At 36.5% G+C, this 13202-nt stretch overlaps 1 protein-coding gene and 1 long non-coding RNA gene across 2 annotated transcripts; one reads left to right on the top strand and one right to left on the bottom strand.

Annotated features, from left to right (window-relative positions):
* The first annotated feature begins 1660 nt into the window (after positions 1-1660).
* Positions 1661-2381, top strand: LOC119070146. Its single transcript, XR_005086466.1, has 2 exons — positions 1661-1861; positions 1948-2381. It is a non-coding gene; the product is annotated as an uncharacterized LOC119070146 (long non-coding RNA).
* Positions 2382-5469: 3088 nt separating this feature from the next.
* Positions 5470-6795, bottom strand: LOC119070140 (neuronal acetylcholine receptor subunit alpha-7-like). Its single transcript, XM_037174466.1, has 6 exons — positions 6667-6795; positions 6457-6605; positions 6343-6387; positions 6177-6283; positions 5909-6113; positions 5470-5846 (listed from the first exon to the last, which is right to left on the bottom strand). Exons 1-6 carry the CDS (start codon positions 6716-6718, stop codon positions 5682-5684), a joined length of 723 nt encoding a protein of 240 aa, XP_037030361.1. The 5' UTR covers positions 6719-6795; the 3' UTR covers positions 5470-5681.
* Between the last annotated feature and the right edge of the window lie 6407 nt (positions 6796-13202).

Raw genomic sequence — 13202 nt, 5'->3', positions numbered from 1 at the left:
TGATGTAATGATAATTCAAATGCTCGATGCACTCAAAATCCTCAAAACCGATCGTTTTAATTTGATTTTTCTGTAATTGTTGGAACGCAAACAATTTTCAAAAGATTGTTTGAAGGTGATGCTTTGAGAAACTCATATTGTGCTTGTTTGTTGACCTGAATGTAAAGGGAACATCGGACGTGTAATCCGACTTATATCCCAGTTGTCCCGATAAAGGAAACGCAGATAAATTCGCAAAACAAAACATGAAAAGTAAAATGATCTATCTTCATTATTGTCAGAAAACTACTTCTTCTTACAAGCATTTGGAACAGAATTATGCTAAATCCTTTACTTCTTTAGTTAAAACAAATAGGTTGCTAGATCTCACAGTGTTTTAGCCAGAACTCAACGCATATTTTAGTAGTCGTTAATGTCGACAGATGAAATAGTCGCATATAAGATGTGTTCGTGGTTTTCTGTTTTTTGTATTTCCTAGAAAATCTTAAATGGTTCCAAACGTTCCGTAGTTTCTTTTTATATCTCAATCGGAATATTAATTCATTTTTTTTTTCATTCAAGCGGATTAAATTAAAAATACAAAAGGGAAATTGACGAACCAACTGATCAAACACAGTGGAACCGCTATAAAAGTAACTTCAACAATTTGCTTCTCTCTCATTCTTATCAATTCCCAATAACGTTTGTTAAAAATATGATCAAGCTAGTGCTGTATCTTTGTTGCTGACATCAGCTGGTCAGATGCCTGTTCGTGTAGTGAGATCGACAACAACAGTGCCTATTGCAATTCAAGATTTGTCGGTCTAATTACAATATCCAACAAAAGAGAAAAGTGTAGCGAGGTGTAGAAATGCTATGACATTTACGTCATTAAACAGCTCAAAGGCCGAGAAATGAGACCCAATTTTTTGCGAACTAATGATAGTTCCGCTGATTACTACGGCCCGACGACTGGAATGGATTATTGTCATCGATTCATATGCCACAATAAATTGCTAAACACTGAGAATTATGATAAAAGATGAACTTTTGAATAAATTGAATGTGCCCGGTTGAGATGATTTTGAGTTACTGTGCAAACACTAGGTGTTAATGAATAGACTCGGTTACAGAAATGAAGAAGGTAAGCCGAAATTTTGCCAACATTATCTTCTGTTTCTATTTCTTTTCCTACGATTTTTAATTTTTTTTTTGGAAAACGTCAAATTCTTCCACGAGATAGAGAACCAAAACAAGAACTTTCTCTCTCACTTTTCTTTCCAAATTTTTCGTCCAAGTTCTGTCAATTTTAACTCATTTCGAACGTTATTTGTGTAAAAACGATACCCTTTTGGTCCTGGTGACATAATTTACTATTTAAGTTCGTTGACTTCATTAAGTCGATCGGCAGATGGTGAATTTTGAAGAGTTGCGGGAAAGAGGAAACGTAAGAATATTTTAGTAATCCGTCATTCAGCAGCCAATGGAGAAATTAATACACCAAAGTCAAAACTTTTCTTCCAACCGGTGCAATCAATACAACTTTTACTATAACAGTCACCCTGTGTCTATTTATCGAAAATAATTTGCAACGATCTTATCTGCACTGTTTATATTACTTTATACCGAAGCAAATTACATCACATGCAATAATCAGATAAAAACACACTAATTTCTATTTCTGCCGATGTGATTGTATGTTATATTTGACGGGATTATTTAAGTTTGTGATTAATAAAGAATATGTTTTCATAAAAAGATTGTAACACAGTCGATCAGTTCATCAATTCAGAGCGGCGAAATTTAACGTTTATTTTTTGTGTTTCCAGTGAAGTAAAGTAATACAAAACATAAATCGGAATTATGGGGTGCTGTTGTAGCGGTAGGTGGTTTTTATTTTTAATTTTGTTTGAATATTCGGCGGAAAATGTACCACGTATTCTCAATTATTTTTTTGCCATTTGACAGCATCTGACTCACAAGACATAACCACGGACGTACCAGCACCCAGTACTGGAAGTTCGCAACCAGCACCTATCAGTACTCAACAACCCATTGGTGCATCGAATACTGGCTACACACATTCAAATGATGGATGATACAGGAATAATCAGTCTATTGAATCAAGTTAATATGAACAATGAAACTTGAATGATCCGGAAAATGTTATTGTAGTTTTAATGGTTCCGTTTTTTTTTTACGAATAGTTAAATGAAAGTGCTGTTGTGAGTCACCGAAAATATGGTTAGAATTTGGTGGATTTTCGATTTTTATGAAATGTTACCTAATTTTTATGTCTGTTTATAGTATTATATGATAAGAGAAACAAAAAAAAAATGTTTTGCTTTGTTATCATCCATTTTGTTGTCTAATAAAAGGTTTTAGTTAAAAGTTGTACAAAATTGATGTTCGAGATATTCGCGGATTTTTGTCTTTTTTTAAATGCGGAAATATATTAACCGTTTAACTTGCCGTTTATTATCACAGCTAAAAAATGTTCGAAAGAATGTAATCGTAGCACAGTAGTATAATAATTACTCAACGTCTATAAATGTTTCACACTAAAATAGCGTGGTGAGTAATTATTAAGTCAATTGGTGGAATATGTTTGGTATGTTTGGTAATTAGGCCATGCGAACTTGATCCCGCCTTATGGGTTCAATTCAATTTATTATTCTCGGAACACAAAGGAATTAAATCCTTACACAAATGTCAATACGATAAGGTTAACAATAGTTTAAACTTGACATGGGCGACAATAGATTAACGACGATACACAGAAACACAAAAAAGAAACAGGACACAATGGATATAGCGATAAACATTAGGTACGACGCATTCCCTAGTTGAATGACTACATAAATTGCTATAGTTTTCGACCATTCATGGAAAAACCCTTCCGGAAATAAACTCCTAGAACATTAGATTCATTTTGTTCATCTGTAAATCAGACCCTACGCCTCAACTCGACCGGACCTCATGAATTTGATCCATTCAATAAAGGAAACAAAAATTTTGAAAATTGCTTCGGCACTATCCAAATCGTGCCATCAAACAACTAGACACAAATTGTTTAGGGGAATTACTTCCAGATCATTGGTACCATCTACGAACTACCCCGCTGAAGTAGTTGTAAAAGTAGTTGCAAAAAAAAACTTAGTCTGGCAACACTGCAGTCAATGCTAGATTGTAGGCTAGATACGTTTTGCCAATCATTTTGCCACTACTTCAAGATATGGGCTAAAAAGCTGATGTAGTTGCCAAAGTAGTGGCAAAAAAATTGTTTTGCAACTACTTTGGCTGATGTAGAGGTAAAAGCAGTTCTCAAACTTTTGCAACCACTTTGGCCGAAGTAGAGGCAAAAGTAGTTTTCAAAGTTTTGCGACTACTTTGGCTGAAGTGTGTTTATGTGACAACAACAAATTATTTTTATATACCAAGGGGCTGCCGCCCCCTGGACCCCCGCTTTTTTTATTCACCTACGGTGAGTTTTTAATCGCCCTGCAGGCTCTGCCCCAAACCCCGCTAGGGGCTCTGCCCCTTAGACCCCGCAATGGGGGTTATACCCCCCTTGACCCCCCACTGCGGGGGCTGCCGCCCCTCGACCCCGCTTTTTTGTGGGCTTTTATTTTCACGGCCTGCGGCGCATAGCAAAAACTGAAAACAAATTTTGAGAACAACTACTTTACAACTACTGTTACAAAATCTGTTCTTAAATTTTTGCAACTACTTCTGCAACCACTTTAGCAAAAGTAGTTGGAAAAGTAGTTGCAAAAGTAGTTGGAAAAATAGCGGCAAAAAATCGGCAAATATTGAGACCAGCTTTTGCCATAAAAAGTAGTTGGAAAAGTAGTTGCAAAAGTAGTTGGAAAAGTAGATGCAAAAGTAGTTGTAAAAGTAGTTGGAAAAATAGCGGCAAAAATATCGGCTAATATTGAGACCAGCTTTAGCCATAAAAAGTAGTTGGAAAAGTAGTGGCGAAACCAGCTATAGTTGGAAAAGTAGTCACAAAGCCACCCTTTTTCAACTTCTTTTACAACTACTTCAGGATTTTTGCTAAAAAGCTGAAATAGTGGCAACAGCAGTTGCAAAAAAAACGTATCTAGCCTTCAATCTAGCCTTGCCTGCAGTGTTGCCAGACTCCGTTTTTTTTACAACTACTTTTTACAATTACTTCAAGAGACTCTACGAACTTGACATCAGGAATTTTATTCCTCGGCGATTGATTCAAATTATTGTACCATAAAAAAACCAGATAAAAGCCCCACAGGACGAAATTATTGTTTTTTGAACGATATTATCGGTCCTGACGAAATTGACCGCCACCGAATAATTTTTGTGGGTCCTTAGACTGAGTGCGTAATTGCGGGGCCATAAATTTTCTTTTCTTTCGACAGTACTTTCTTAAGGGGATTTGTAATTGCGCTATGCTTTGCTTCAAGGCCGTATGAATTGTCAAATTTTATCCACAGCAACGGTAAGGGTTATGGATGTGTTAGAGTCATGTTCGCGCTAAGGACACATATCTAGTAGACTAACCTAAATGATATAAATTACAATGCAAATATTTAGATTCTATAAGCGAACAATAAATTTAATCACTTTTTGACATAAGACATTTCCGGCTAAATTTTTACTGCATTTCAAGCGAATACTTTACCAACGAATGGTCCTATCGTTGAGTCGTAACGGATCCAGTTCGATGACAATGTATCAGATTTAACGTTTTCAATGAGACTGCATACAGTTCTTTCGAATTTCATGGATTCAGGGTCACCGCCCATCAGTGTCGTACATACACCAGATGTTTTCCAGTTACCATCCACCTGTACTTAAATTTCCCAAGCGTATCCTTTCTTAAAATGATCCTTCTTAAAGAACCAACGCCAGCCCCATCTTCCAATGTCGGAAAATAGATTTTCCAGTAATGTTCTCCCGATGACACTCCATCATCCTGCCACAAAGCGTTGAAAACATTGTCCACTCCTTCAGCATCTGCATGGGTCACAACATCTCCATTAATTGTAAATCCTTCCGATTCGTCAGTGATCCAACCGACCATTATTTTGTTTTGTTCGTCGACCCCAACCTGGATATCAGAATTTTCATGTATTAGAAACAATGAACAACTTTTACGATTCGGAAAATTTGAGACTTCAATATTAGCACTACTACTCACTCCAATTTTTGCAAATTATTATTAACGCCGAAGGGCAGTTTTTCTTAATCGAACTTTTAACCCTTTTTGAATAAATTAACAATAGTCAAGTGAAAAATATCTGAATTTCAATGACATCAACCCACATTCATCCGCCTTTTATGGCGAGCAAAAGTTCAATTTCAAAAAGAAGTGGCAAGATCAGAGATCACTTTGCTGAATTGTATAATTAAAGTGCTGATACTGTTAAAATGTAAGGGATTAAGGATTCTATGCTAAGTATCCTAAAATGGATGACAATGCAGAACAGAGATATTCAAACGCTAATTTGCTTTCAAGTGTACTATACTCAACTATATTTCAATTTCATGAAGGTCATTTAAAATGGGAACAATATTATACGTTTAGTTTTATCAAAATCCAGTTAAGTTCATTATTGTCTTCACTCTTTTAACGTTGTCAGTTGACTTATAGTTGTCCCTTTCTCCCTCACGTTACATATTAGAAGTGGACTTAACTGATTTTGATAAAACACTCCTTTGGCTTAAAGGCATACATTTCTGTTAGTCTTCCGTTTGAATGACAAATTGTAATTAATACTGGGGTATGGTTCTTTGCAGCATGGGTAGTAGCTGTCCTTACGAGTAGCCACATTCTTCGTAATATCCCACCTGTTGCCCATGAAGTTACTGGTGTCAGCCTTTGCTTTCTTCATGAAAAAAATATTTAGAATTCTATGGAAATAGTTAAACCGCCTTCTTCGGAACCTACCCCATCCAATTCAATATTCATAGTGAAGCCGTCATAGACCCACGAGCCGAACTTCAATTTGCAACTTTGTTCGCCCAATGGATATTCTTCTAGCGTCATGTTACAATAGGCGCTGATGTGACACGGTGGTACCCACAATGCCGTTCCACTGTAAAATATTAATGGCATTGCGTTCGTACATGTCATCATTTCACCGGGATTGGCACTGTTGAGTTATAGTTAAATGAATTTAATAGAATGGAAAGCAGGAAAAACTGACAAAATGAACCTGTTGTAAAGAGTGATGTCTGGTTTCCAAATTTCATCAGGTCCGATGCGAAGAACACTGACACCGGTCGATTCATTGTCCCATTTTAGACGGTCGTCTGTCCAGGTCTAAGAAAATTTTATTTAACGAGAAAAAAACCAATTTGATAATTCGAAGTTCATCAAACCATTTTCAACCAAATATCCGCTTCGAGGGTTTGCTTCTCTTCATCCTTAAACGGAAGACAGAATTTTTCTTTTAGTGCCGGTGTATACCAACTATAGATGGTTAATTAACCTACCACATCGATGTTGTTCAGAGTCAATCCAAATTTTACATTTGGATTGTCGGGTATGTTGAGTTTGTCGTAGTCACCAAATAAGGACTTACGAATTTCACTTCTCATTTTGGCACTACCCCTGACCATTCCTGAATATTCGTTATTTCCATCTAAAAATCAGAAGCATCCTAAAAATAGGGACTCACGAAGTCAATTCGGTGAAAGTCTTACACGCAAATGGAACGAACGCTGCCAATACGCAGAAATAAAACAAATTCGTCATGATTGTAACGCCTGTCTCGGATAGTGGAGCTCAACTGAAATCACTAACAGTCAGTACGTACGAAAAGACAAGGTAAACTGCGATGGGTCTCTGATATAACAAGGGAAATTATAGAATTAAAGTCCATCATATTCATAAATTCACTATTTAAGTTGTGCGCATAATGGTTATATTCTTATGTCGAAGAGTTTGTAAATTGATAAGGTCATTTCAATTCGAGTGGATTTTATAAAGTACTCCACCACGACGACGTAAAACGAGCCGTCAGAACAGTCGGAGCGTTCGCTGCGACTGAGCCCCGTACGAACCCGTACATCTATTGCGTACGCGACCCTAGTTCGTCGGTCGCCCTACTCTTACCCTAAACCTACTAACCTAAAATTCTTATGAAATGTGGACGTCTTAAAAATTGCGCATAGCGCAATTACGAAGCCCCGTACGACGTTCCTCTCAACTGTAACCCAAACTTAAAATTTTTTGCAACAATTTAGATTAACCTATATTTACCTATAAATAAACATTTTACTAATAAATATGCTAGTATATAGCTCAAAAGAACTATCTACACCGTTATATAGCTCAATATAGCTGTATATATTTATAAATAGATATCCATATTTGGGATGCTTGAAACACCCCACACACATAACCAATCACTTCCCACTGATCAGTAACTTTGTAAGTATCATTTTCACCGATTTCTATTGTTTTTTACAAAAATCCAAAATGGCGGCCGACGGCCATTTTGTTAGGAGGTGGAAATTAGTACAGCTGCTTTACATTCAATAATACCTTTCAAACAAAAAAAAAATTCATGAAATTCGGTCAAAGTTTACTCGATATATTAACAAAAAACACCACGTTCACTGTACGGCCGAGTAGCCACATATAAGCTCACTCCAAGAGACCTAGCTCACGCTTCTGTAAACCGAATTCCCTGATTGGTACGGTCAATACCTATCTAATAAAGCAAAATCCATCGAAATCCGTTCAAATTTGGCCAACCTACAAGCAAAAACGGCTTGCCACCCTGTACCTAGTTCACTCCTAGTTCAAGGGGTCTAACTAACGAGTCGATCATCCAATTTCCATAAACTTTTTTTTTGTCGATCGGTATTGTAAATACCTTTTATTTGACGTATCACTTACATGTTTAGCCTTTGAATGGCCGCAGATATCTTCGGAAAACGTTAAATCAGTTATGGGGCCCCAGCTCGGGAGGGGTCGACCCAAAATTGCCCATCTTCGAACTTAGCCTCACTATTTCGACTATCTTTCAGGGAAAAAAAAATTTTGAAAAAGGATTTGATTTACTCAAGATATCGACGTGACAGACGGACGGACAGACGGACGGACAGACAAAATTTTTATTGCGGATTCGTTATCTATGAACATAGGCAAACACTTTGCCCTTACCGTCTGCTTCGAATTCCATCAATTACACACGGCATCGTAATCCTATTAGCCCCTTCGTACTTCGTACGGGGCTAACAAATAGCAGGCCGAAGTGGATTATTTCACATTGGGCCCTTGGAATAAGGCAGGTAGTCGGCCCTAAGTGTTTTTTGCACATAAATCGAATAAATCTCATCCGATTTTGCTAGTTTCTGTTTGATTTGAGAGATAATTGAATACAAAGAGAACGTGGTGAAAAAAGTTTCAAATTTGGGCCCTTCGACTAAGGCCGCTTTGTAGCCCTATGTGGTTTTTGCTCATAAATCGAGAATATTTCATCAAACTTTGATACAGTGAACGACATCTCAAATGTCTCACTGTCATTTTTTTCAGAGAATGTCATTGTGAATTTGCAATGACACAATAAAATTCTCAGAAAAATTTGACAGTGAGACATTTGAGATTTCGTTCACTGTACTTTTTGTTTCGTTTGACAGATAATTCAATACCGAAAGAAAATTGGTAAAAAAAAGTTGTAAATTCGGATTCCTAAAATTACATCGTAAACTCTTGTTTTATACTTGAGAAGTTACTTCGTACGGGCTTTTGTAATTGCGCTAAGCGCAATTTTAAAGATGAACACCTACAATTAATTTGCAAAAATAGGCAATAATGTCAAGTACGCAATAAGATTACGGAAGCATTTTGATAACGGACGAATAAGGGTTACGGGTTTATTAGGGCTACGGACGTATAATGGCTTCGGGCAAAATAGGTTTACTGGTCGTACGGCAGCACACGCTCCGACTGCTCTGATGCCTTGTTTGTATTGCGGGTTATGATATTGGGTTTATTCGAGAGGTATTGAGCCATAGATTATATTTAAATACATTTGGAATTTGGGTCCTTGGTCTCTCTTAGAGGTGAGTGGGCATACCTAATTTTTATGCCCGCCCTGCCCAAAGCCCAATAATTTAAAAAAAGCATGCCCACGGCGCAGCCCATGCCCAAGAATCTTAAAAAGCATGCCCAGGCCATGCCCAAGGCCCACATAGGAAATTTTCGCTAAAAATGTAAAAATTGTCAATCTGAGGCGAAACCGATGTTGACAGCACAGTTGGAAACACGATTTTATGTGCGATAGCTGTTTTAAAATTCCTTGAATGAATATTACATCGTACGGAAAGTCTAGACTGCACTTAAGACTTAAGTTTGTGGGATCACACATGCGCCCTATGCCCACGAAATTGTAAAGTGCCCATGCCCATGTCCCGTGGGCATGCCCATGGGCGTGGGCAGCCCACTTTTATGGGCAGCCCACTCACCTCTAGTCTTTCTCTATATGTCGATGTCGAGTAAATTGTGGCCGATTTTGCTGATTTTTGTTTTATTTGAAAGGTATTCAAATGAATTTGAGCAATATCGATCCAGTCGTTGCCGAGATAGGCTGGGTACTTCGGGTACTACTAGATGAAGGATTTACTAGGGTTATGGGAGAGCTAGGTTATGGGTCATATGGGGCTAGTCTCGAAAATTACCTAAAAAAACGAAATTGGTTCAAGTCTTGATTGTCTCGTTCATAACAAAATAAAGTCTGAATGAGGCAATAATAAACATCATAAATAATATTACCTCAGCTAATCCTTAACCTTAATCCGAAACCATATAAAAGAAAGAATTTTTACCATCGAAAATAGACGAAAGGTTATTTACCCAAAATAAAATATTTTTCTTCGTTCTCTTGTTCCGTTAATTTTGTTTTATTTATTTTCGTTTATATGAAAGGACTTATCTTGATGGATGGTGATGCAAAGCAAGTCTAAACTCGCATGTGTTATGGTTACATTATCATTAATGACTCTTTAAAAATGTTATGATTATATGCCATACCAGCTAACTCTAATTGAACAAAACTTTAAACAGTGGCAATATGTCGCGCTAACTGATTCAAATATTAAAGAGCAATAATTGTAATCTCTCCAAACTTGAAACATTTACCATGACAAGACCATGGTATATAAAATACTAAAAATATATGAAGAACCATTTCAGAGCAATGCTAAGTATTTCCTTATCAAATGGATTTGTATTCGAATTTTATGGTGAGGGGTACTTCCTCTTAAATAAATAAATAATAAAAAAGAAAAAAAATGAAAATTTAAATGTTTTGGGTTTAAAAATTATTAGAAAAAGGTCATTATAATCTGCTGTGATTGTGTTCACTGAACGGTTAGCAGGGGTATCGTAGTTTCCGTCAGTCAGTGGAGACAGAAACGAAAATACATTTGTCACAGTCTCAGAGAAATGCTTTAAATCGTTAAGCTTTCCTAATCCGTAATTTAGTCACCAATCAGAATTTTATTTCAAAGAGAAAAATTAATTTTAAATTTATTACCATCTACCAGGACATAGAAATTTAAAATGTTTTAGAATCAATGATACAACATTACTGCACCGCAGAGAGACATCAGATAATAATAATCTTATTACCGGACTTTAACTGAGACAAAAACATAGCTAACGCCGACCCGTACGAAACACCTATTCGTTGCCTTTGCCTTGTTAGCATATACAAATAAATTGCCGGAGGCAATATAGACAGCCCCGTACGAAGTCAACTTTCATAAATTCCTATTTAAACAGCTATATACCGCTATATTTACCTATATTTTCCTATAAATAAACATTTCACAGATGAATATGCTATTATATAGCTCTATATGCCTGTATATAGCTCAATATAGGTGAATATAGATGTCCATATATGGAATGCCTGAAACACCCAACACACATAACAAATTATTTCCATGTTAACAGAAACACTCTAAGTACCGTTTTTCCCAATATATATCACTTTTATTAAAATCCAATATGGCCACCGGCAGCCATTTTGTTAGGAGACCGGAAATTTTACCGACGCTTTACATTCGTTAATACCTTTCAAACAAACAAAAAATCATGAAATTCGGTCAAAATTTACTCGAGATATTGACAAAATACTCCACGTTCACTGTACGGCCGAGTAGCCAGATAAGAGCTCACTCCAAGAGACCTAGCTCACGCTCCGGAGAACATAATTTCAAAAACTTTTTTTCCCTGATTGGTACGGTCAATACCTATGTAATAAAGCTAAAACAGACGAAATATGTTGAAATGTGGCCGACCTACAAGCAAAAACTGCTTGCCGCCCTGTACCTGTTTCACACCAAGGGGTCTAACTCACGAGTCGGTCATCCGATTTCCAAAAACTTTTTTTTTGTTGATCGGTATTGTAAATACCTTTTAGTTGACGTATCAGTTACAAGTGTAACGTTTGAATGTCCGGAGATATCTTCGAAAAACCGTAAAGCACTTATTGGGCCACAGCTCGGGAAGGGTCGATCCAAAATCACTCATCTTCGAACTTAGCCTGTCTTTTGACATTACCAAACGGGAAAAAAAAGAATTTTCAAAATCGGATGCGTTTTACTCAAGTTATCGTGCAGACGGACAGACGGACGGACGGACGGACGGACGCGACGGACAGACGGACATTTTTTTTCACTGATTTGGCATCTCTAGACAACCACAATAGGTTTTCTCTTACTCAGGGAGTCCAATTCGACGTGTTACGGACGTATGCGTAAACGCATATTGCCTCAGTACTTCGTACGGGTCTAAAAATGCAAATTTAAATTCCAACGAGATATAAGACAGTCGCACATTATATAAATATTTTGTTTTTGTTATGTTATAGTTATTGGTGCTCTAGGTTGATATAGGTACTCATAACAAGAAGTATCACAGTAACGATAGATTGATGTTCTCTGCAGAATTCAATTTTATTGCCATGGATGAGAAGATAGTGAATCTGAGGAAATCTGAGGCCACAAACTGAATTCTGAATTGTTTATCAGTTACGGGAAGAGAACGAGAAAATAAATCTTGAGTTTTTGTCGTATCTGTCTTTGACTGTTGAGTAAGACATAGATTTTGCTTTAGAAAAATACACTAGGCCAGAGTTCGTCAATCAAGGCCTATTTTAAGGAATTTAATACTAAAAAATTTGAAAATAAATTCCTAAAAATATGCTCTGTTCGTCGTTGTTGCTAACAGAAAATTTTAGGTTACTCTCCCGAGACTTTATGCGGTTTTGGTGTATTTACTTTCTCAAATTCAAACCAATGGTCAGAGTCAATTTTTTCCTTCCCATTCTGTTTTTTTACTGACCCAGTCAACAGGCAAATTGAAATGAAAACATAAAATCTAAGTGAAGTTTCCCTTGTAATTTATGACCCATAATGGGTTTTCGCTAATTTACTTGCTGTCTACCTGTACAATGGCGCCATTCTAATTTTTCTTGGAGAAATGCTGAATATTATGGTAGATACTGACCGCAGTGCATATCTTAATATTCCCTGAACATTTTCGACTAACGGAAATATTGAAAAATGTTTGTTTGTGGTCCCATTTAAATGTATTCGTAGCAATAGCCATTCATAAATTATTTGAGGTACACTTTAAAGTATGCGTTTCAAAAGATATAATGGAAATTAAATGAGTTTATGAAGCATTGGCAACAGGTACAAATTTTATTGTATCGCTCAGACTGTTCTTAATTAGAGCGGATATGGTGGTGGTCAATAGATTTTTGAATAAAAGCGAAAAATCGATTTTGATTTTTGATGGGTCGTTCATAAATGATGTCCAGTAGTTTCGTAAGTTTTTTTCTCCCCATAGGACTCTGTGATTTTATAGTTGTCACACTTTGTCGAACTTTTCCGCCCAGCCATTAGGACGACTTTTATGAATCCCAATTGTTTGTCTGTTTTTTAATTTCTAATTTCGATGAAGAAATCATGTAAAATAGAATCGTGAAAAAGTTTATTTGTGCATTTCCGACACTTTTTCTTTCTATTTTCTTGCCATCATTCTTCAACCTTTTAATTGCATGCTGTTAGTTACTGGATGTGAGAAGAAAAAAAAAAGACTTGAAAGTAGAAATTAGATCACGTGCTATTATTAACTTTGTCTAAATTTAACATACTCTTACTCTCTTGTCAACTTTACCATATTTTAAATTTCATTCGGATGATATTAGACTAATGTT

Source organism: Bradysia coprophila (genome assembly GCF_014529535.1).
Source record: "Bradysia coprophila strain Holo2 chromosome X unlocalized genomic scaffold, BU_Bcop_v1 contig_473, whole genome shotgun sequence".
In the NCBI taxonomy this organism is placed as follows: Eukaryota; Metazoa; Arthropoda; class Insecta; order Diptera; family Sciaridae; genus Bradysia; species Bradysia coprophila.
Note: the sequence above shows the minus strand (reverse complement) of the source record. Positions and strands in the feature narration are given on the sequence as shown.

Bases quoted from the DNA above. Each gene is read 5' to 3' on its own strand.
- LOC119070140 (XM_037174466.1), bottom strand. From the start codon at position 6,718: ATGACGAATTTGTTTTATTTCTGCGTATTGGCAGCGTTCGTTCCATTT. The intron at 6,606-6,666 runs GTAAGACTTTCA...TCTGATTTTTAG, and splicing joins AGCGTTCGTTCCATTTGCGT to ATGGAAATAACGAATATTCA. The intron at 5,847-5,908 runs GTAGGTTCCGAA...TTTTTCATGAAG, and splicing joins TGAATATTGAATTGGATGGG to AAAGCAAAGGCTGACACCAG.